Below are 23896 nucleotides of genomic sequence, written 5' to 3'. Positions count from 1 at the left end.
GGAGGCAAAAAAGAATTCCTTTTAGTTAAGAGAGATTCAATACCTTTTGAGACAGCCATCCCGCTTTTATCTTTTGTAGTTCTCTCTTTTAAAAAAATTCTCTTTAAGACTTAGAATTTCTCTTCATCTAGCTTCCTTTTTTAAAAAATTAAATTTCATAGCTAGAGATTTGCAGTTGTTTCATGCTCTTTCTAAAACAGTAACTTTGAACCTGGGGTCTGGGAACTTGGGTTTTCTTTAAAGTATTTTGATCACTATACTTCAATATAATTGGTTTCCTTTGTAGTCTTGGTATTTTATTTTATGCACTTAAAACCCTTACTATGAGAAGGGGACCAAAGGCTTCACCAAAAAGATTGCCAAAGGGATCGAGAACACAAAAGAGGTTAAAAAACCCTCTGCTGGGGAGTTTAGCCTACATTGCTGAATTATTCCTTTCATCTGGTGGTTTCTTCTCTCCTTTTATCCCCAAGTATTTACTCAGCATATTAGGACCCCTTTTTTATTTTCAGATTTCTTACTTCTTCCTGCTGGTTTCCCATCCCTATTTTTTGTCATTCCAATTTTATTTTGATAACTTTCCTGCTTCTCTGGAGGTGACAAAATATCTCTGGACTTTGAAACAACCACTGACCCAGTCCTCTGGTGAGAAGTCTGTATTCCTCTTTGGGATAGCTCCCATTTTCAGAAAGTATTTCTTAGTTTTGAGAAAAACCATATCTCTAAGACAACTTCCCATAGGTCCTCCTTTTACCCTTTGTAGCCAAGCAGAACAGTTCAGCAATTTAAATACTTGAAAATGTATAATAAATAAATAAATGAAAATACTTGAAAAAGGACCTTCCCTCCTGCCCCTAAATCTTGTCTTTTCCAAGCTAATTGTCCCCATTGTTTTTGAGCAGTCCTTATGGGGCTTGAGGTAGAAACCCTTCAGCATCCTGGTTACCCATCTCTAGATATTCTCTAGCTTGTCAATGTCTGTCCTAAAATGTGACCCCCAGAAGTGAATACTATATTCGATCTAACCAAGGAATACTAAGGTCCCTTCCAGTGTTAAAATCTCATGAACCAGTGAAGTAGAGGGGGGAAAGAGCATTGGATTCAGAAGACTAAGGCTCAGACCCCAACTTTGCCCACTTACTTCCAGTTTATCTTCACCTCATTGGCCTCAGTTTCTCCACTTGCAACTAGATGATTTCTAAGTGCCCTTTCACTATTCCTCTGTCTCTAAGAAGAGCATTGAGCAATATTCTTTGTCAAGGTGGATTAGCTTATTGAACTTTAGAAAACCTCTATGGCATAGGTTGCTTGCTAAGTAATAACTTACCAGTCTTTCATCTTGTGTCTCTGAAAGCATCCCACCTGTCTGTGGAAATGTTTCTACTTCTTTTTGAAAGCTCCCAATAGGTATCAGCTTCCTGAAGGTGTTGGCATATTTCATTCTTATGTTTTCCTTCTTTCTGATGAGTCCCCAAACTCAGCATTTCAGCCACACCTGGAGTTCTGTGCCTGAAATTAAGTGATTAGAAATATTAAGTCATTCATGAAATTAAATGATTAAAAAATTCTTTGTTATATTATGTCTCTCTGTGAAGAGGGACAGAGGAACACTGGAAGGAGTTTGAGCAATGCCAAAACAAAAGAAAGCAATAAAAACTTTATTTTTAAAAAAGAAAACATTCAAATCTGGCTTCAGACTCTTCCTAACTGTGTGACTTTGGGCAAGTCACATAACTTTAATTGCCTAGACCTTATTGTTATTCTGCCAATACACAGTATTGATTCTAAGATGGAAAGTAAGGTTTAAAAAAAAAACAAAAACAAGATACATAAAATAAAATGGATCAGGATATTTCATGGATGGAGTGTTTTTTTAGAAAAGAGAAACCAAAAATGGTACGTTAAAAAAGAAGACACTTGGCCAAGACAAGATCACTCTTTTTAGCATTCTTTTTTGCACTAGCTGAATTCCACTCTAATCATTTAAGTCTGTGTTCTTTCATTTGTTAGGCTGGTTCCTCTGCTGATGCAGATCATTGCCCCTCCCCACTGTATTGTCCAATCTTCATGGGCTGCTGGGAACCCCCCCCCAAATACATCCCCTTGTCCCCAGAGGGAGACGGTGTATGAAAGACCTTATGCTTGACACCTCTCCAGCTTGCTCGCCCAAGCTCTCAGGCCTTTGACATAGCTTTCAGAAGCCCAGGGCACTTTAGAAAGAAATGTTCTACTTGCTCCAGATATTGATGTTCTTATTTTCCAGTGACTTAATTTTTTTTTTTGCTTTGCTATACATTTTTTTAATTAATAGAATTTATGTCCAGGATCTTAGTCCATTCCTCCCCACACCACAGAAGGCATCATCCAGCAGACATTTATGTTTATATATAAATTATGTCTTTCATGGTACCATTTTTTGGTTCAAAATCTCTGGAGGTGAATATTCGCAAGTTATTCTTCAAATATTAAATCTGTAGCTGTATATAATGTTCTCTTGGTTCTACTCATTTCACTCTTCTTTATCTCATTTAAGTCTTTCCAAGTTTTAAAAAAAATTAATCTGCTCATCATTTCTTATGGCACAGTAGTGTCCCACAACTTCATTCATTCCCCAACTGATGAGCAATGATGAGCATTCCTTTGATTTCCTGTTCTTTACCACTACAAAGAAAATGGCTACACATATTTTGGAACATATAATTCTCTTCCTTTATTTCTAATCTCCCTGGGAAACAGATATTCACAGTTTGATAGCTCTCTGGGCACAATTCCAAATTGCTCTCCGAAATGGTTGGATCGGTTCACAGTTCCACCAACAGTGTGTCTCCATTTTTCCACATCCCCTCCAACATTTGTCATTTTGTCCTTTTGTCATTTTAGCCACTCTGATGGGTGTGAAATGATTCCTCAGAATTGTTTTGGTTTACTTTTGTTAAGCAGGGACTACACAGTGACTTTATTCTGCATACAAAATGGTCATAAATTTATTTTTAGGAGATCTCAAGTACCTTTCCCCATTTCTGATTTTTTTTCTGAAAAGAAAGCAAAATGCTTTCAGAAAACACTCAGAATAATCTTATTCTGCTAAGTAAATTATTTGGGGAACAAACATGCCTGAAATAAATAAAGCAATTAATTTGAGGGAAAAAAAGAATTATTTCGGTTTGCATTTTCCTGATCAGTAGTGATTTTGAGCATTTTTTCATATATCAATATATGGCCTTGATTTTTTTATACAAAAACTGGCTGTTCATATCTTTTGCCCATTTATCAATTGGGAGATGGCTCTTATTCCAATAAATTCGACAAAGTTCTTTATTTTAGATATGTGGCCTCTATTCAAGAGACTGCCAATGAAAAATTCCCCACAATTTTCTCCTTTCCTTCTAATCTTGGCAACATCTGTTTTATTTATATAAAACTTTTTCAATTTAATGTGCTCAAAATTATCCATTTTACATTTCACAGTGCTCTCCATCTTTGACTTATTCATAAATTCCTCACATCCATAATTCTGATAGGTAGTATGTCTCTTATTCTTCTAACTCACTTATATTTCCTTTTATGTCTAGATCATGTATCTATTTTGATCTTATCTTAGTGACTGGTATAAGACATTGATCTCTACATAGTTTCTACCAAACTCTTTTCCAATTGTCCCAGCAATTTTTACCAAATAGTGATTTCTTATCCCATTAGCCTGATCTATACTTTTATCATATGCAAAGTTGCTATAATCTTGTTTGTTGTTCAGTTCCACTGGTTTGCCTTTCTATTTCTTAGGCAGTACCATATAGTTTTGATAATTACTGCTTTATGATACAGTTTAAAATCTGATACTGCTAAACCTTCCTTTTCCTTTTTTCATTAATTATTTTGATATTCTTGATCTTTTTTTCTTCCAGATGATTTTCGTTATTATTTTTTCTAGCTCAATAAGATTATTTTTTGATAATTTGATTGGGATGGCATTGAATAAGCAGATTAATTTAAGGAAGGATTTTCATTTTAATTATATTGGCTCTGCCCATCTGTGAACGATTAGTATTTCTTTGTTTATTTAGATCTGACATTATTTGTATAAAAATAATTTTATAGTTACATCCATTTAGTTCCTGGATTTGTTTTGGCAGGTATGTTCCGAGGTATTTTATCTGTGGTTATTTTAAATGGAGTATCTCTCTTCTTCTAGGACTTTGTTAGTAATATATAAAAATGCTGATAATTTATGTGGGTTCATTTTCCATACTGCTACTTTTTCTAACATTACTGATCGTTTCAACTATTTAGTTAAATCTCTAGGATTTTCCACCTATATCATCATATCTTCTACAAAAAGAGATAGTCTTATTATCTTTGCCCATTCTGATTCTTTCAGTTTCTTTTTTGTTTCTTATTGCTATTGCTAATATTTCTAATGGTATGTTAAATGATATTGGCGATAAGGGGGTATTCTTATTTCACTCATGATCTTGTTGAGAAGGCTTCTAGCTGAGTCCCAACTCGAATTTATAAAGAACAAAAAGTTTCTGGGATTCAGATTTAGGAATGAGTTCCTTAATAAAGTTGACATAGATATTGGAAAGAGGCAGGATGGTGTTGAAATTTTCAAGTCAGAAGATATGAATGCTAAACTCTGACATGAATGTGTTTTAGTTGGCTACTTGTTAGTTACCCTGGACAAGTCATTTTAATCACTGACCTTCATTTTCCTCATCTGTAAAATAGAGATAATCATATTGTAGGGCCCCCATATCCAGCTGCATTCTAAGACCTATGCTGTATGGCTAAAATTGTGGATATGATCAAACATCTGCTGACTGTATATGTGCTCTGTCTCCACTTCTGCCCCTCAGCCCAGTACTCTGCAGCTTCCTAGCCTGACCCCATCTCTCCTGCAAAACCCTTAAAAGCTGTCAGAGTGAAAGCAGAAGAGGCCACAGGGGGGAGGCAGAAGGGGGCCCGTGCAATACTTGAAAGACAGTGTAGAAGTGGACAGAAAACCAGCCTTAGAGTCAGAAAGACTGAGCTTTTCTCCTCTATAAAATGATAGGGTTAGCCTATGAGGACAGTTCTATTATTATCAGCCCTGTCCCTAATATACTATAAAGTTAAGTGACTTCAAGCAAGTTACTTCATCTCTCAGGCCCCAAGACAACTGCTTCTCCAAGAGCACAGGTTAGGGTGGATTGCTGATCTGCATCAGCAAAGGGCAATTCCTTGCTGGGCCCATGAAATCATAGGGCTGGCCAATGAAAATATCCTACCTACTTTACAGAGTTGGAAAGAAAGTGCTTTATAGACCTTAAAGTGCTGTGTGTATTACAGGGAATCTTAAAAGATCGGTATTTCTGTTCACCTTTGAACTATTCCTTGAACCCGTCTCTTAGGTTCAGTTGGTTCGCCTGGTTGGGATGATGCTCCTTATATTTGCCAAGAAGGATCAATGTAAATACCTCCATGATGTTGTGACTGAAACTGTGGGAACAGGACTCATGGGGAAAATGGTAAGTTGGTTCAAGCTAGCAGTGCACTATTGATCTATGTTTCTATGAAATGTCCTTGCTCTCTTGGTTTTTGTGATAATTGTGAACAATTGCTCTTCCCACCAGGGTAACAAAGGTGCTGTTGCTGTGCGGTTTTTATTCCACAACACTACATTTTGCATTGTCAATTCCCATCTGGCTGCCCACGTGGAAGACTTTGAACGTCGAAATCAGGATTATAAAGACATCTGTTCCCGAATGACTTTCTCGGTCCCAAATCAGGGCCATCTAAACATCATGAAGCACGAGTGAGGATCTAGACCTGATTTAGCTTCCCAGGGGCATGATGGGGATTGTTTGGAAGGCTTACTATGAAGGAAGTTGTGGTATCATTTGATGGTATGGGATCAGAAGGAAAAGGGAGTCTTTCAGGAGTAGTGGTCTTGTAGCTCATAAATTTAGGTCTGAAAAGAATCCTAGATGTCAGAGGATCTTAGATCTTGAGGTGAAAGGTCTGGGATTTGAACTCAGGGGCCCTAACTCCATACCTAGTACTCTTAACAGAGCTTGGGGATTGTTGGTGTTAGTCAGGGGAGCTTAAGAAGGGATGTAGAAGAGGTCTTTCAAGGGGCAACTAGGTGGCTCCGTGGAATAAGAGCCAAACCTAGAGACAGGAAGTCTTGGGTTCAGATGTGGCCTCAGATATTTCATAGCTGTGTGACCCTTGGCAAGTCACTTGACTCCCATGCTTAGCCCTTGCTTTGCATCATCGTATTGGTTCTGTCAACATGGAATCTCAAAGTCCCTGGACTCATAGTCCAGAGGGACCCGGTGATCCCCAATTCATTTAGTTTTGGAAGTGAAAGCCTCAGTTTGAGCCTGTTCCTGTGAGAATCCACCCCGAGGGGAATCTCAGACTTAACAATCCACTTCAGACAAGGAACTAAGCCCAAGCTGAAGTCGAGTGACTCTGACTCTTCATCTCCAGAAGCCTCTCCCAGTATCTCACACCCTCCTTCTGAGGATCGAACTCTGGACCTTCAGCTTGGTAGACTGATGCGCTACCTACTGTGCTAAAGAGTCACCAATAGCTGGGACGTGACTGAACAATCGCAAAAAAATATGGAGGATCTTTAAGATGTCAGGATGGGGCTTGGTGGTTGGGATGAAGGGAATGTGAATGGTCAGTATAGCTCAGGCCTTAATATACAGATGAAGGGTAGTGATAGTCAGTTGGGAGTACATTGTTAGTGATGGAACAATTAGGAAATGAAAGGTGGTGTGTGACTGATACTGGAATGGATGAGGTAAACTGAGTGGCCAGGTTTCAGCCATTAGAAGGGTAGGAATCCTGAAATTTGGGAATATCAAGATCAGCCTCAGATGAGGTGACTGGGGGAATGGGGCAGAGAAAGATAATGATTAAATTTGCTCCTCTCCAAACCATGCTAGTGATGAGAATTCGGACTGATCCATAGTGGCAAAGACCAGAGCCTCAGAATTTAGAGTCCTTAAGTTTTCTCTGGATTCTGTACATTTCAAGGCATTCCTTAGATCAGCAAAATGATCCTTTGTACTGTGTGTGCATGGACGCGCGGGCGGGCAAAGCACTTGGACCCTCAGGTATCTCACCTCTAAATTAAGGTCTAAATGATCTCAGAAGTACCTTCCCCCTTTAAATCTCTTATGCTAAATAGGCCTTGGTGCTGAAACTTGAGGCAGGTAGTTCCTGAGAGAATGCCTTTTCATGTGTGCCTCAGGCTCCATAACACACAAGTGAAGATATTTTCAGGATCCCATCACAGCTGCATATTTGGGGACCTGTTGTGAAGGTCAGGAGTCACTGGGCTGCTTGGCATGGCAAACTACTATCCATTTACACTGCCAGGACCGTGGTACCCAGGCAGAAAGTGCTGATGAAAGTCATGGCCCTAGGGCTGTATTGGACTTTGGAAATGGGAGCCCCTGCCCCTGGAGAACCATGAGAAGCTGCTCATCTCCTGGACTCCACCAAGTTTCCAGGGAACACTCTTATAGCAAACTTTCCCCTCTCCTAAGAACCTGGCAAAAGTTTCTAAAAATCTATCACATTTTTCAGTCCACTAATTCTTTGGCTTCTGAATCTGTTGTACATCTCCTGGATTTTCTACCAGATGCTGGGGGAGTGCTATGGCAGGGTGTGTATGGGAGTGATGTTAGGCATGACAGGGAGGGACCTCCTTTCCCAGCAGTTTTGCAGCTATTTGTTTTTCTCAGCTGTGGATATTTGCCCTCTGTAGGGATTTGCAAAGCCAAACCCCTCTAGCTGTGGGCCAAGAGATGCTGGAGGAATTACAGAGTATCAGCAACCTCCCCTCCTTTCATTAGATGCCCTCGGGGAGCTGATTTGGCCAACTTGGGCTCAGTTCTCTGCTTGAGCTTGGTTCTTCATTCTAGTTCTTTCTTCTGTGTTTGTCTTTGCCCACAGTGTTGTTATCTGGTTGGGAGATTTGAACTATAGACTCTGCATGCCTGATGCCAATGAGGTGAAAACTCTTATTAACAGGAATGAACTTCCCAAGCTCTTGAAGCTGGACCAGGTGAGTGATTGGTGCCCATTCTCAGAGGTCGGCTTCAGGGTGACAGAGGAGAACAGAGCAAGTAAGGAAAGGGCTTAGTGGCTTTCTAAGCTGGGGAGGCCACTAGAGGGCCTGTCCTGGGAGCCCTGAACTAGGGAATTGTGTGTGTGTGTGCAAGTGTAACCAGTGAAAAGAGCTATGTGTTCAGTTATTGGGCACATCCAGATGTTGGGCCCCCCAACCCACTTCAACATTCTCACTTTAGTTGCTGGGGATTACATATTAAGGATGAGGTAACACATCAGCTCAAGGGGTGACATTCCAATAGGGTAGCCAAAAGTGACTATAATATAGAGTACAGTAGAAATTACACAAGCGATGAGCTAGAGGATGGGTAGGGCTCATTGGGAAGAGCTTCCCAAAGAACTCTGGCCTAGAGCCCAGATTTCAAGGAGGGGGAGAGCTGTGGTTTCACCATGGAAGGAGACAGGACTATTGCGCGATGACTTAGCAAGCTTGGGAAATCGGAGGGAAGACCCAAATGGTTGGAAGGGAGTCCAGAAGAAGAGTTCACTCAGGACAAATGAAGGAGGTCAAGATGCTGTGGGGAAAGGAGGGTGAGCCAGTAAGGGATGGAGCACTGGAAAGATGTGAAGACTTTGAGATGGATTTTGAAATTTTTCCATAAAACTCAGTATTTGGCATGACAGCTAGGTGGCTCAGTGGATAGAGAGCCAGGCTTAGAGATGAGTCCTGGGTTCAAATGTGGCCTCAAATATTTCCCAGCTGTGTGTCCCTGAACAAGTTACTTGACCTCCCTTGCCTAGTACTCGCCACTCTTCTGCTTTGGAACTGATACTCAGTATAGATTCTAAGATGGAAGGTAAGCTTTTAAAAAATTTGAATATTTGGGATATTTATTCTTTTTTTTCAGTGGCAGTGAATTTGCCTTCAAGTTCCAAATGTGACTTGGGGATTTCCCATTGAGATAGATGATATTAGGGAAAAGGTGTTATATATAAATGCTTATTTAACCCCAACACTCCTCCTTCCCTCACTGAAGGAACACCCTTCAGGGATTTCCTAGCATGGTGTCAGGAGACCTGGCTTCAGAGCAGAGCTTGTTTCTAGCTTGTGGTGAAGCTTTGATCATGCCACTTGATTCTATTTAACCCAAATTTATTAAGTACCTGATCGGTGCTAGGTGCCAGGGATTCCAAAACAAAAGCCATTCCTGGCCTCAAGGTGCTTCCATTTTACTGGAGAAGTCACCTCAAAAGCAGATAGTTTGAGGAGGGAGAGAGCAAGGCAGATGGGGCTTATTGGAGGTGAACTAAGGGTTCTAAGAGTTAAGGAGGGAGGGCAGCTAGGTGGCTTAGTGGATTGAGAGATGGGAGATCCTGGGTTCAAATATGCCCCCACACACTTCCTAGATATGTATCCCTGGGCATATATTGACCTGGCAAGTCACTTGATCTCAATTGCCTAGTCTCATAGTAGCAAACCTATGGCACATGTGCAAGAGGGGCACTCAGCCCTCTCTGTGGGCATGCGCACCATTGCCCCATCACAGAGTTCACCAGAGTTTGTTACTAGAAAGCCAGAAGGATGCAGGGTAGGACTTCTCCCTTCCCTCTCTCCATGGGTACCTGAGGTCATTTTTCACATCACCCACCCCTCTAAAAGGTTCCCCATCACTGACCTAGTCCATACCTCTCTTCTGTCTTAAAATTGATATTGAATATCAGTTCTAAAACAGAAGGTAATGGTTTTAATTTTTAAAAAAGAAGACTTAAGGAGGAAATCCATTCTGGGCATGGGAGACAAACTCTGCAGAGATGGAGAGGCAGGAAATTAAAGTACCAAGTTTAAGGAAAAGTAAGCAGGCTATTTTGACCAAAAGGTATTAGATGTCAGAAACAAACTTAGAATGGGAGGCTAGGGCCCCATTGTGAAGGGCCACACAAGGAATGATTGCCAATGTGAGGAGTTGGGGTTTTATACTAGAGACAACAGTGAACCACTTAAGTTTCCTGAGCAGGGTTGTGACACAGTCAGTCAGACCTTTGCATTAGGGAAATGGTTTTAGCAGCTGTGAGGAAAATGAACTGGAGAGGGGAGAGAGCTAAGCTGGGGAGAAAGTTAGGAGACTGTTTTAATAGTTCAGAAGTGACAAGAACCCTATTAAGGTGATGGCTGGGAGCAAAGAAAGATATTTTGGAGCTAGAACTGAAAAGATTTGGCAACTGATTTGATAAGATGGTACAAGACAGGCAAAAGTCAAGGATTATGCTGATGATGGCAGAGTGGCGGTGCCCTCAACAGAAATAGGGACCTTGGGGGATGGGTGTTGGTGGGGAGACAAGCTAATGCATGTCCATTTTGGACACATTGATTTCGAGGGTGCTGCTGACGTGACGCCTAAGGGAGATGTCCAGCTGGCAGTTGGTGATGTAGGAATGGAGTTTGAGAAATAGATTAAGACTGGATCGATCTGTTTCAAAGTGGTCTGCACAGACAGAGACAAGTTGATGAGACTGCTGAGAGAAGGAAGAGGATTCAGAACATTGCTTTGAGAGATGCCCCCAGTTAGAGGGCTCCAACATTCTCTGATCCTCTAAATCCCTATTCTTAACAGTTCAGAGACTTCCCTTCTACCTTCATATTTGTGTTACAGAAAATTCTCGAACCATGTCACATGCCCATCTTTTCTTTGGTTCCTCTGCTGCTCAGCTCATCTTTTAGCCATTTGCTCTCATAAGCAGAGACAAAAGTCCAGACTAATCAATGTGGCTACTTGTATGTAACCATGGTCAAAGTAATTGATCCAGGAGGCGTTTGAAACTCAACCCTGTCCCTGGAGGTCAAACTTCTTGGTGGAATGCAGGGATTTCATTTTTCCATTTTCTCCTTGACCCCCATTAGCTTGGAGAGATGGCCGGCTACTCCTAGTGAGCCTCTTGCCTAGAATGAGACGGGTGCCCAGAGGAGCTGTCGATTGATAAGATGCAAAACTAATTGTTTCTGTTTCTGAGAGCTTTGAGGCCTATGGAAATGGGTACTTAAAAACCAGGAGGGGTGCTGATGACCTTTATGGCATTTGCTGAGCTGATGCTTCTTTCCACTTCTAGCTGAACATTCAACGTTCTCACAAGAAAGCATTTGCTGACTTCACAGAAGGCGAAATTCGCTTCATGCCTACCTACAAGTTTGACCCGAAAACAGACAGATGGGATTCCAGGTAAATGCCAGGAGCCACCTCCTGGGATAACTCAAGGCCTGATGAAATATGCCTTTGAAACATCCTAAATCCCTGTCTAGTGCCAGTGCTGAAAAGAACATCTGAGCACCTGTTATCGTGGCAGAATTAGGGCCAGTAGTAAATAAGAGATGTCCCTAAGGGCAAAAGTGAGGAAGAAACCAGGATTTCTTTTAGTGGCATGGGAAAGACTACACCACAGCTGTAGCCCCTGCTCAGTCCCTTCTCATTTTTAACCTTTCTGTCTTAGAAACAATGCTGTGTATTAATTCTGAGACAGAAAGGAAAGGGCTAGGCAATGGGGTTTAAGTGACCTGACATGGGGCACACAGCTAGGAAGTACTTGAGGTCAGATATGAACCTGAGATCTACTGTCTCTGGGCCTGACTCTATCCTCCGAGCCACCTAGCTGCTCCCCCTTCTCTTGGTCTCCTCCTTATTAATTTGCTACCATCAGCACCGGCACCTGCATTCCTTTTTCTGCTGCCCTTCTGGATTTTTCTCAAACTGCTTCTCTGATAGAAAACAAAAGAGAGAGGCATTCAGGTGACCAAAGAGCAATGGAAACTTTCGGGGGAGGGGGGAGGTCCAATTTGTTAATTCCTCAAAGTTCCAGGGACCTATTTATCTTCTTCCTTCTAAGCCTTTGCTTCCTACTGAACCTAGAATCCTCAAGTAGAAATGATGGGACAGGCACCTAAGCATGCTTGGTTTCCTTAGTTGGGGATTGATATGATAATTCTGCCACTATTTTTTTAAACCCTTACCTTCTTTCTGGGAATCAATACTAAGTATTGGTTCCAGGGCAAAAGAGTAGTAAGGACTAGACAGTGGGAGGTAAGCGACTTGCCCAGAGACATGCGGCTAGGAAGTATGTGAAGTCAGCTTTGAACCCAGGACCTCTCATCTCTAGGCCTGGCTGTTGGTCCACTGAGACACCTAACTGCCCCTGAAGTTAAGGTTTTTAAAAAGAGGGGGGAAAAGAATGAAGTGTTGGTCAAGCTTCTCATTCTAGGGAAACAGGAATTTGGGGCATGATGGATTGTCTGGGATGGACAGCTCCCTTCTGTTCTACTATCAGTATAGTATGGCAGAACAAGGGGTATGACCCTATTGTGAACTTGCATAGCACATCCCTCGGTGCCCCAGGCAGAGAGGACTCCAGGTGGGATAGACCATTGGGCTCACCCAACATGTGTTGACACACTCATTCCTTTCCTTGCAGTGGGAAATGTCGCACTCCAGCATGGTGTGATCGAATCCTTTGGAGAGGGACTAATGTTAATCAGCAACGCTACTGGAGTCATATGGAACTCAAAACCAGTGACCACAAACCTGTCAGTTCTCTCTTCCTCATTGGGGTAAGTGGATATTGTGTGGTTTTTTCCCAACGCGCGTTTATGAAGTGTCTTCCTTTGTTCCTAGGACCTTAATTGGAATCGGAAGTAATTCAGTCAGATATCAATAGGGCTCCCAGACAAGTAATCAATTTCAGAATTAAGGCCTGAGGAGCAGATGGGCCAGCAGTGTTAAAAGGAGATCCATTTCATAATGGTTTGAGTGTTCTTGTAGCTCGAACATCATAAATGATGTCTAGGTCGACTGGTAAGCAGCATGTTCTATGTGCTGTCATAGAAAGCAGAGAGCTCTCGATTTTTAGTTGGAGCCCTGGGGATCAAATCCGGCTTCACCCCCAAGCTGTGTGATCTTGGGAAAAATTGTTTCCCTTCTCTGGGCCTCTTTTTCCTGTTCTAAAAAGGCTGAGAGTTGAACTAGGTCAGGGATTCTCAGCTTGGGGCCTTCAAAGTTGTTTACTATATTGATCATTGCACTTCCTGTGTAACCATGTGGATTTTACTTTCTGCATTTCCAAACGTGTCTAAGAAAAGGTCCAGAGGTCTTCCCTGACTGACCAAGGAGCCCAGGACCCTGATCAAAGGTTCGATGGTTCCTTTTGGCTCTAAATCTTAGGACATTGTGATTTTGGTGAAGTAGGGCTCTTATTTTCCCTCTTCTAGAATAGTTCAGTCAGCATTAGCCTTAGTCTTTTGCAATTCTTATTGAGCAGAAGTTTGAAAATTTCAAAGGCTTTTGAGCAATTCTGTCACATTTCCATACCTCCAAAGGGAACCGAGCAGCCATGGAACACAGCTGTGCCAGCCAGCCAGGCAAACCTGTCTCTGCCATGGGTCCTTTCTAGGTAGCCAAGACCCTCTCAAGGGAATGGGTCTGATCTGGAACAAAGGCCCAGTGGGAGATCCAGCTTGGCCCTGGTCAAGGGAGCTCCCCACTAGGATGGGCCACCTAGAGATAAGGATGCTAATGTCTTTGCCTTCTGTATGGCATTTTACTGTTTATGAAGTGCTGTCACAGACATTATCTCATTTGGTTTTTATAGCTCTGGGAAGTACACAGGACAGATGGAAGTTAATGAGAGAGCCAGAGGCCTAGAAAGGTTAAGTGCTTTGCCCACGGTCATCTGACCACTCTGGTTAAGCTGGGGCCCAAACTTGGGTCTTCTGCCTCCTGATCCAGAGACTTTTTTCCAACAGTGATGGTGTTATATACAAGCCATACTGCCCTGGAAATTTGAGCTCCCTCTGTCCTGGAGGAAAATAGCCAAAGAAATGCAGCCACACCAAGGCCTTGCATCTCTGCTGCTATATTTGCCAGCTGATTTGGCACTAGGCTATGTAACATATAAAAGCACCAGATTGATAAGCATGTATTAATAAGAAGAGAGAGAGAAGACAGAGGGACCAGACACAGATTTCAGCCTTACTAATTAGAGGTAAGATCAGGTCCCTGATTTGAGCCCAGAGTTGTCACCTCTATGCTGTGCTGCTACCTGCCAAACGCCAGCCCAGGGAGTCAGTCTGTTCAAGAGCGGAAGTGAAAAAGCCCTCTCTCCTTCCCATGCCTGTGTTTCATTTCATTTTATCTATTTATTTTAAACCCTTACCCTCCTTCTTAGGATCAATACTGGGTATTGGTTCCAAGGCAGAAGAGTGGTAAGGGCTGGGCAATGGAGGTTAAGTGACTAGCCCAGGGTCACACAGCTGGGAAGGGTCTGAGGCCAGATTTGAACCTCCTGTCTCTAGGCCTGGCTCTCAATCCACTGAGCTACCCAGCTGCCCCCATCCACACTTGCATTTTAAACCCCACTAGCTCCTCCCTCTGTGACGATGTTGCACATTGACACTCATGGTGATGCTGATGCCAAGGGTAGACTGTACTTGGGACCAACATAGCCTTTTTTACTTCACACAGCTAGATTTAGGAATGTAACTGAAGAGTTAGGGATGCGCGAGTTGGACTGTGCCAGGTTTGTTTGGGAGAGGAAGCCTTTTTTTAATACCTCTTTTTTTTGGTATAAATGTATGTTGGGCTATTAATATGGTAGGTGGCTCAGTGTATAGAGAACTGAGCCTGGAGTCAGGAAAACCTGAGTTCAAAGCCAGCCTCAGACACTTAATAACTGTGTAACCCTGGGCAAATCATTTCACCCTGTTTGCCTCAGGTTCCTCACTCATAAAATGGGCTGGAGAAGGAAATGGCAAACCACTCCAGTATCTCTGCCAAGAAAATAGTAAATGGGGTCACAGGGATTCAGACGCAACTGAAAATGACTTACCAACAACTACTACATGCTAGATACCACAAAAACCAAACAGTCCCTGCTCTCAAGTCATTTATATCATATAGTGGTTACAGCCTTTATAGAGCTACGGTAATAGAAAGCCATATTTGGGGCTGGGAGGAGGCAAGAAGAGCCTTTGGTAGAAGGTCGTATTCAAGCTAGACCTGAAGAGTTTGGTTTGGGCCAGTTTGATGTAGAAGCCCCACTTCCAAGAAAGCAATCAGCTCGTCTGTGAAACTATCCTACTCACTCGTTCAAGTAACTGCCTTGACATTAATATTCTTCTGTTAGCTAATACTTTTCCACTAGCATGTTTCCTTTGGAAGCTACCTAAGCCACCTACTTAATTTCCTTTTTGAGGTAAATAGGATTAAGTGACTTGCCCAGCAAAACACAGCTAGTGTCATTTAACTGCCCCTACCTATTTATTCTTTTTTTTAACCCTTACCTTTCATCTTATAATCAATACTGTGGATTGGTTCTAAGGTAGAAGAGTGATATGGGCTAGACAATGGAGGTTAAGTGACTTGCCCAGGGTCACACAGCTAGGTTGTATCTGAGGTCAGATTTGAACCCAGGACATCCCATTTCTGGGCCTGGCTCTCTATCCAGGAACCACTTAGCTGCCCCTGTATTGAATAATTTGTGTGGATTCACCTAAATACTGAGTCTGGACTCAAATTCAGGTGTCCTGACTTCATTTTTCTACTCTACGCTATTGCCTTTCTTTTATCATTATCATTTATTATTGGTGTTATTATAAATAATATTGATAATAGCAGCAGATGTGTAATCTCCATCAGATTGCTTGCCATGGGGGGTGGGGGGGAGGAGGAAGAGAGAGAGAGAATATTTGGCTCAAAACAAAAACCAAGGTTAAAAAATAGCAACAACAGCATTAGTAATAAGTAGCAGCTAAATTTGTACTAGTTGGTGTCCTGGCTTATCTGAGACATCACTTTTGCCATATTTCTTTTATTCAAGAATTGAGCAACTTGCCATTTTTTTTCTCCCTGAGTTGTTGACTCATTAATTTTCTCATTCATTTCAAGTTTAAATTCCCAGAAAAGCAGCTAGTTAATTGGTAGCCACCATGTTTATCGTAAAGCGTGCATCTGTAGGGCTCAGTGTCATTCAAGCATTTCCCTTGATGACTGTTTCAATCCGGATTACTTTAGGCCTTGCTGTCAAGGAGATATGAGAGGAAGACAACATATTAAACAGAACGGTGCCCCTTTTTTTTGTTTTTTTTCAGGTGAAGGTTGTGGATGACCGAAGATACCGGAAGGTATTTGAGGACAGTGTTCGTATCATGGACAGAATGGAAAATGATTTCCTTCCTTCATTAGAACTCAGCAAGAGGGAAGTGAGTTGGATCATGTTCCTTCTTTGCATGTTGTATATATTGGCTAGCCCAGAGGAAACTGTGATGACTTCCCTTTCAAAGATTCGGGGTATTTCTTATTCTAACAGTTCAAGTAGAAACCCTGAAGCTAGACTTAGTTGGGGCCACTAAGGATAGGTGATCTGGTGAGAGTTAAGCTTTTGAGACACCAAATGGTGGGCTAGAGAAATAGCAGGGAAAAGGATCATCTAGTTAGAATTGTGCCAAGCAACATACCTACCTGCCCCCTTTATTCCTGGCCTACTCCCACAACCAAACACACACACAGCCTCTCTTCATGTAGTCAATCATAGAGTAAGCCTCAGCTAACAGTGAGCCAAGTGGCAGAGGAAGTATGTGGGAGGGCATAATCTGGGCAGAGGCCAGCAAACTCTTGTCCACTACCTCGAATCTCTCTGGAGTCATTGGATGAACTTCCTTTCCCCTGCTGATGGCATAGATCATTTATGCTTTTTCTCATTCTCTAGTTTGTATTTGAGAAGGTGAAATTCCGTCAGCTCCAGAAACAGAAATTCCAGGTCACCAACAATGGCCAAGTGCCCTGTCATTTTTCCTTCATCCCGAAGCTCAGCGACAGCCAGTACTGCAAGCCCTGGCTTCGGGCTGAGCCCTGTGAGGGCTACTTGGAACCAAGTGAGTTCCTTCCCTTGTCTTTGGTGCTCATCACTCACTGTCTCATCAGGATCTCTGGGCTTGTCTTTCCCTTGTCCTTTCTAGCTATGGCTCTTCTTTTTTTCGTTTTCCTCATGTTCACAAGAGGTGTTTGGTGTTTCTAACCTTCCTCCCCACCCCCATTGGCAGTTAACCAACTCTCTTAGAGGCATCTTATGCTGCCTGTCATATCATTATCGCTTCTTTTTAATTTTCTTGATATTGCTATCCTTTCTAGTACGTCCGTATATATCCCTTCATCCTTCCCTAACAAACTCACTCTTTGTAACAAAGTTAAGGTAAACAGAGCCACACACTGACCCTGTCTGATAGCATATGCCTTGTCCTGTACCCATAATCTACCCCCTGGCTTCCAAGAGGAGAAGGGGATGTATGTCCTTTTAACAGCAAGAATTGGTCATTTCCTCAATATTAACATTGTGATGTCAGCATTGGTCTGATGCCTTTTAATGATGTTTTCCTTTACATTATTGTGATCGCTGTGTATATTCTCCTGGTTCTGCTTAATTGGGCAGATCCTTTCTTGTTTCTCTCTATTCCTTATATTTGTAATTGCTTAGAGCACTCTAATGTGCCCTTATGTTCCTATGCCAGAATTTCTTCAACCATTTACCAGTCAACAGATTCTGTTACCACAAAAAGTGCTCCTTTGAATATTTTGGTATTAGGACCTTTCCCGATTTGTCTTTGACCTCCCTGGGATACATACCCAGTGGCCCCACTAAAAGGTTTCAATGGTTGAGCCACTTTTAATACACAGTTCCCACTGGAGTTGACCATGATAGTTCCCAATCATTTTTCTAGAGCAAGTGGACTCATTCTGAGACCCACTCACAGTGTATCGGTGTGCCTCTGTTTCCACAGCCTGTCCAACATTGTTTCTGTCCTTTATTATCTCTGCTAGTTTGCTAGATGTGAGGTGAAACCTCTAGGTGCTGTTATAGGGATTCGAAGCATTTTTTCATATAATGCTTAATGATCCACATTTCTTCTTTTGAAAAATTGTTGTGTTGGGGATTTTTGTTGCTTTCTCTCTGGAAGTTAGCATAGCCAAGTTCTATTTGTGTGTCTTACTTCAGATGAGATGGTCGACATTTCCTTGGATGTCTATGTCAGTAAGGACTCAGTGACGCTCCTGAATTCAGGGGAAGATAAGATCGAAGATATTCTTGTCCTTCACTTGGACCGAGGCAAAGATTACTTCCTGACCATCAGTGGGAGTTACCTCCCGAGCTGCTTTGGCACCTCATTAGAAGCTTTGTGCCGAATGAAAAGACCCATTAGAGAAGTTCCCGTCACCAAGCTCATTGACCTGGTAAGGAGCATTCCTAGAAGAGGGGCATTTCCCATGCTTTACGTATCTCCCTGTGTTTGTCGTCTTGTACTGACCTTTGGTGCTATCTGCTTTTATTACCTCCTGCCTTAAATTAATAACAGAACCCCTTTATTCTAGGGTGACCTCGATGCCAGTAGACTAAAGGGAAGCAAAAGGTCTAATGTATAGCCTATTCTGGGCCAGGAGTATGATTTGACAATACCAACCCCAGTAAAGGAAATTAAAGCCTTCCTGTTTCAAAGAAAGCTTAACTTTAAAAACCCTTTTACCTTCTGTTTTAGTGTCACTTCTAAGACAGAAGAGTGGCAAGGGCTGGGCAAGCAGGGTTAAGTGACTTGCTCAGGGGGCAACAGCTTGGAAGTGCCTGAAGCCAGATTGGAACCCAGGACCTGGCCTTCTAGCCACCATGCTACATAGCTAGGCTGCCCCATATACTATTTTGAGTAGTCTCACAACAGCTTCATGGGGTAGGTGCTCCCGGGGCAGAAATCCTTTCTGCAAGTACAACATAGAGAAAGTAACTTGCCGTACATCTCATAGCAAGTCCGTAGCTGAGCCTGAATGAGAAATAAGGGCTCATGAGCTCCTGGGCTCTTGCTCTGGGCACTACAATTTACCATCTTTCTAATGAACACAGGTATGTTTCTGGGGTAGCGACCACTGATTTTGTGACCTGATGATAAAACAGTTAATCCTATGAATGTCATGCTATATAATATCATGTTATATATATATAACATGAATGTCATGTTATATAATAATAAGACTAATATAATAGGGTGAAAATAATAATAATAATATCAAATAGATAAAGATTTTTAATAAGGAACTTGTCTACTCTAGGTAAATGTTAGGTTTTATTCTCCATACCTCTTCTGGCTCTAACAGCCAGAATATTCTTGCTTTTGACCCTGAGTAAATAAGGTGAAACAATGGTCAAACATGGCATGAACCTTCAGGCTTGAGTATTTGGCCCAGCCATGGCAAATGGTGGGCTTTTCCAACAGCAACAGCAGGTGGCGGGCACGAGGGCAGCCTAGTTGTCTGTGGGTACCCTGTTCAGTTGCTATGGCATTTGTCACATCCATGACTCAAATAGATGAAAAGCCTTCAGACCAATCCATGCATTCTTCCTCGGAATATATTTATTTCCCTAGTGCCTTCTGGCTGCTGCAACAGGGTTCTTTAATCCTGTTTGACAGAGAATGGTTTCCCTTAGCATTTTGGAGCCCAACATTTCTGATTACTTCTCACAATACCTGTGTTCTTCCATCTCTGTATCACAATCTTTCACACTGAAAACTTCACCATTTAGAAGGCCAGTGGTACCATTTAATAAAGCTACTTTCCTAACTTTATTTTTGATTGATAAAAGCTACAAAAGCAACCCACAGTGACATACTACTATATAGGCACTAATTCTCCTCTGAAGCTCAGCTACCACAAGGAGGCTGCTGGTATAACCCAGCACTAAAATGCTATTGGGTACTAGAGTGAAGCCAGCAAGTGTAAAGGACTAATAGTGCGACGGAGGGATCTGCAGAAAGGCCTCTTCAGTCCTTCTTTGTATCTGGCCCCTGCTTCAAAGGGAAAGGGAGCCCCAAAGCATTTTATAGTGTTCTGACTAAAATCTGTGCATCGCTGCAACATGCATTCAGTCATTCTTTCTCCTCTGTGTGTGTGTGTGTGTGTGTGTGTGTGTGTGTGTGTGTGTGTGTGTGTGTGTCTGGGGTGCAATGGTTAGTGATTCAAATACATTTGGCAGCAAAGAGTAGATCTAAGATTACCTGGAAGCTGCCTTGAATACTCACATTCCTATCCTGTACTGACGTGCTTCAGACCTCATACAATGTTTTCCTTTAAGTCTTCATGTTCCCAGCCACAACAAGGTGATTAAATATTGGGAGATAGAAGTATCAAAAGTTGGAAGATGGTGCTGCTTTATTTCTTTTAAATGTTGATGTAGGGGGCAGCCAGGTGGCTCAGTGGATTGAGAGCCAGGCCCAGAGATGGGAGGTCCTCAGTTCAAAACTGGTCTCAGTCACTTAACCCTATTTGCCTATTTGCCTAGCTAGCCCTTACCGAACTTCTGTCTTAGATTTGTTACTAAGACAGAAAGTAAAGGTGTTAGAAAAAGACAGACAGTGAAAGTGCCCTGTAATTTTTTTAACCCTCACCTTCTGTCTTGGAGTCAATACTGTGTATTGGTCCCAAGGCAGAAGAGTGGTAAGGGCTAGTCAATGGGGGTTAAGTGACTTACCCAGGGTCACACCACTGGGAAGTGTCTGAGGGCAAATTTGAACCCAGGACCTCCCATCTCTAGGCCTGGCTCTCAATCCACTGAACTACCCAGTTGCCCCTGCCCTCTTCTCCTCATCTTTCATTTATTCAGTATGTACAGGATGCACAATGTATTAGGTGAAGTCTCTGTAGCAGTGCCTACGGTTTGGTTAGGCAATGATGATATGTGGGTAGCTAGGTATGCATTATGGTTAAAGTCAGACCTGTAGTTAGGATTGAGTTGATTCCCCTAATCTTAACATTCACCACACTCTGATGTGTTCAGCAGTTTGTCACTCTGCCCTGGCAAATCCAGGGTCAGGAACTTCTGCAGCTTGAGGTTAAAAAGATTTGTTTCAATTTCTCAGAGGGTCTGTTCCAGTCCTTGGACTTTATTGATTGCAGAGCTAATCTCAGAATCATACAGTTTGGAATTATAGATGGCACGCAGGTAGACTGTGCATATTACATGAAGGAATTGGGTAAGTTCAGCACATTAGAAAGCTGTGGAATTAGAAAGTGATTCTGGGGCAAATGAGGAGGTTTCTGAAGGAATCGAATTTTCAATCAAATCCAGTGACTGGAAGGGTATGAATTACTTACCCTAGGAGAGGGATACAGTCCTTTTCCTAATAGAAGTAGGGGAACAGTTTGAATCAAGAAGTATAAAATGCAAAGGAAGTCCCAAGGTTGGTACTAGAGAGGGAGAGGGTGTAATCACTCACTGGTCTTTTTTAAAAACCCTTACCTTTTGTCTTAGAATTGATAATAAGTAGGGGGCAGCTGGGTAGCTCAGTGGATTGAGAGTCAGACCTAGAGATGGGAGGCCCTGGGTTCAAATCTGGCCTCAGACACTTCCCAGCTGTGTGACCCTGGGCAAGTCACTTGACCCCCATTGCCTAGCCCTTACCACTCTTCTGCCTTGGAGCCAATACTCAGTATTGACTCCCAAGGTGTAAGGTAAGTGTTTAAATAAAAAAAAAGAATTGATAATAAGTATCAGTTCCAAGGCAGAAGAGTCATAAGGGCCAGGCAATGGGGGGTGAGTGACTTGCCCAGGGTTACCCAGCTAGGAAGAGTCTGAGGCCAGATTTGAACCCAGGGCCTCCTGTCTCTAGACCTGACTCTCAATCCACTGAGCCACCCAGCTGCCCCAGTAGTCTCTCTAAATAAGAGAAAGGTGGATTATGGGAATGCCCTGAGGTCCACTGACAGGATTTAGCTTTTGATCTATAAGACACCAGGAAGGCTTTGGAGGGTATATAACATGGTCAGTTTGTGTTCCTAGAGCATGAGGAACTGTCTTCCCCACCCGCACCCCCCCCAATAAGGCTGCAAGTTCCATGAGAGCAAGACCTGGGGTGGATTGTTTTTCTTTTGCATCTTTCTGTATCTTCAGCACTTAACCACAGAGCCTGGCAAACAGTAGGCATTTGATTGACTGGCAGAAGGAATGAGGCCAGAAATGAGCAATTTGATGAGATGGAACAAGATATCATCTGGGCCTGTGGTTTCTTAGCATAGAGAACTCCTGGCTGAGGACACTCCCCTTGCCAATGTATGGCGGCTCTCACAGTTGCCTAGAACATCGGGAAGTTAAGTGGATTCCTCAAAGTCACAAAGCATTGGCTTTGTGTATGTCAGAGTCAGGATTTGAACCATAGGTCTCCCTTACTCCATGGGCAGTTCTCAGCAACCCACTATGCCAAGCTGCCTCATGGCTGGGGGAGGTGGGGAATCTTATAGTAAACTAGAAATGAGATAACCAGAACCTGATGGAAGGATCTGATATGGTTCATTTGGGGGACCAAGAGAAAATAAAAGGTTGAGGAATAAGTATCAAAAGCATTTCAGAGAGAGAGAGGGAGAGAGGTATCCCTTAGGAAGAGAATTAGAATAAAAAAGCATAATGGAGCAGCCATGTGACTCAGTGGATTGAGAGCTAGGCCTAGAGACTGGAAGGGCCTGGGTTCAAGTCTGGATTCAGACACTTTCTAGCTGGGTGACCCTGGGCAAGTCACTTGATCCCCATTGCCTTGTCCTTTCCACTCTTCTGCTTGGTTCTAAGATGGAAGGTAAGGGTGGGGAAAAAAAGTATTAGGAGTGGATAACATCCTGGGAGTTTGGAGATGAACTTAGCTTGAAGCCCCTTTAGTATCTATCTGCTCTTTCTCTGACCCACCCGAGCCCTTATTTCCCACTTCATATGTAGCTAGTTAGAAAGCTTTGATTTCCACTGGCTTTCCTGCTTTTTTTTTTTCATTTTGAACTGTGATTCACGTTGTTTGAGTATGAGACAAGAGATGAGATTTCAAGCATAAGATACCAAACACACCCTGGAAGTGGCTGGGCAGAGAGATGGAGAACACTTAGCCCTTTCTCAACACAGTTGGCCTACCCTTCCTGGGCTGAGGGAAAGAGATTCCTTGTCCTGTAGCCATTTTTCCCTTTGCAAGTCTGAGGCTGGTACTGAACTTCTCCCTACTCAACCTTGGCCTTTCCCAGAGGGGTGGAATCTTTTGAGAATAGCTGTGGTTCTCCTCAACCTCCTCCCCAAGATTCAGGCCTCAAGGTCTAGCAGCAGTCCACTCATTCATTCCTTGATTTCAGCTTTCTATACATTCCCCCTCCTGGTTTACTTCCTCCTAGCCCCAGGCCTCGGAGATTAAGGGAAATTTAAAAGCAACAGAAGCAAGTGTTTGATTCCAGAAATTTAGAGAGGAATGAGCCCTTGGTCCCTTCAGTTCTTGCCCTTTTGCCACCCACCTGATCCCTTATTTCACACTCCATATGTGTACAGCTAGCCTTCCAGCTGGTTTTCTTCCTTCCGGCCTCTTCCTCTTTTTAATCCATCCTGCATTCCATCACTGGATTAATATTCCTAAAACACTGCTTTAATCATATCACTGTCTAGCTAAAAATGTTCCCGGGCTGTCCATTGCCTACAGGATGTAGTTCAGACTGCTTAGTCTGGCATGTAAGGCTCTCTGTTTTATGACTCCAGCTTACCAATTAACTTTGAAATTAGTCAGATTGGCCTTTGGATGTTACCTTGGATGTCTCTGCCTTACCACTTTTGCTCGTGGTCATGCCATTCCTCCTGCTTAGGATGGCTGACCCATCCACTACCCCCATGAGAGACATTACCATCATGACTAAAATGCCCTCCAGATGATGAAAGCACTGAGTTCAGAGTCAAAGGATACCAGTTCAGATCCCCACTCTACCAATTCCCAGCTGTATGATCTTGAATGAGTCAT

At 42.7% G+C, this 23896-nt stretch overlaps 1 protein-coding gene across 3 annotated transcripts in view; it reads left to right on the top strand.

Moving 5' to 3' along the window:
* The window catches only part of OCRL (OCRL inositol polyphosphate-5-phosphatase), a 57391-nt gene that overhangs the window by 23031 nt on the left and 10464 nt on the right, over window positions 1-23896 (top strand). For all 3 annotated transcript variants that reach the window (XM_016426667.2, XM_016426668.2, XM_007507157.3), the window contains exons 11-18: window positions 5391-5507; window positions 5613-5794; window positions 7954-8065; window positions 11176-11285; window positions 12529-12664; window positions 16199-16309; window positions 16816-16981; window positions 18100-18335. In XM_016426667.2, the coding sequence (XP_016282153.1) occupies window positions 5391-5507; window positions 5613-5794; window positions 7954-8065; window positions 11176-11285; window positions 12529-12664; window positions 16199-16309; window positions 16816-16981; window positions 18100-18335 (1170 nt within the window). The remainder of the gene's footprint in view (window positions 1-5390; window positions 5508-5612; window positions 5795-7953; window positions 8066-11175; window positions 11286-12528; window positions 12665-16198; window positions 16310-16815; window positions 16982-18099; window positions 18336-23896) is intronic.

Source organism: Monodelphis domestica, chromosome X, assembly GCF_027887165.1.
Source record: "Monodelphis domestica isolate mMonDom1 chromosome X, mMonDom1.pri, whole genome shotgun sequence".
Classification (NCBI taxonomy): Eukaryota; Metazoa; Chordata; class Mammalia; order Didelphimorphia; family Didelphidae; genus Monodelphis; species Monodelphis domestica.
The sequence above is the reverse complement of the archived record's forward strand: the minus strand, read 5'-3'. Positions and strand labels throughout refer to the sequence as shown.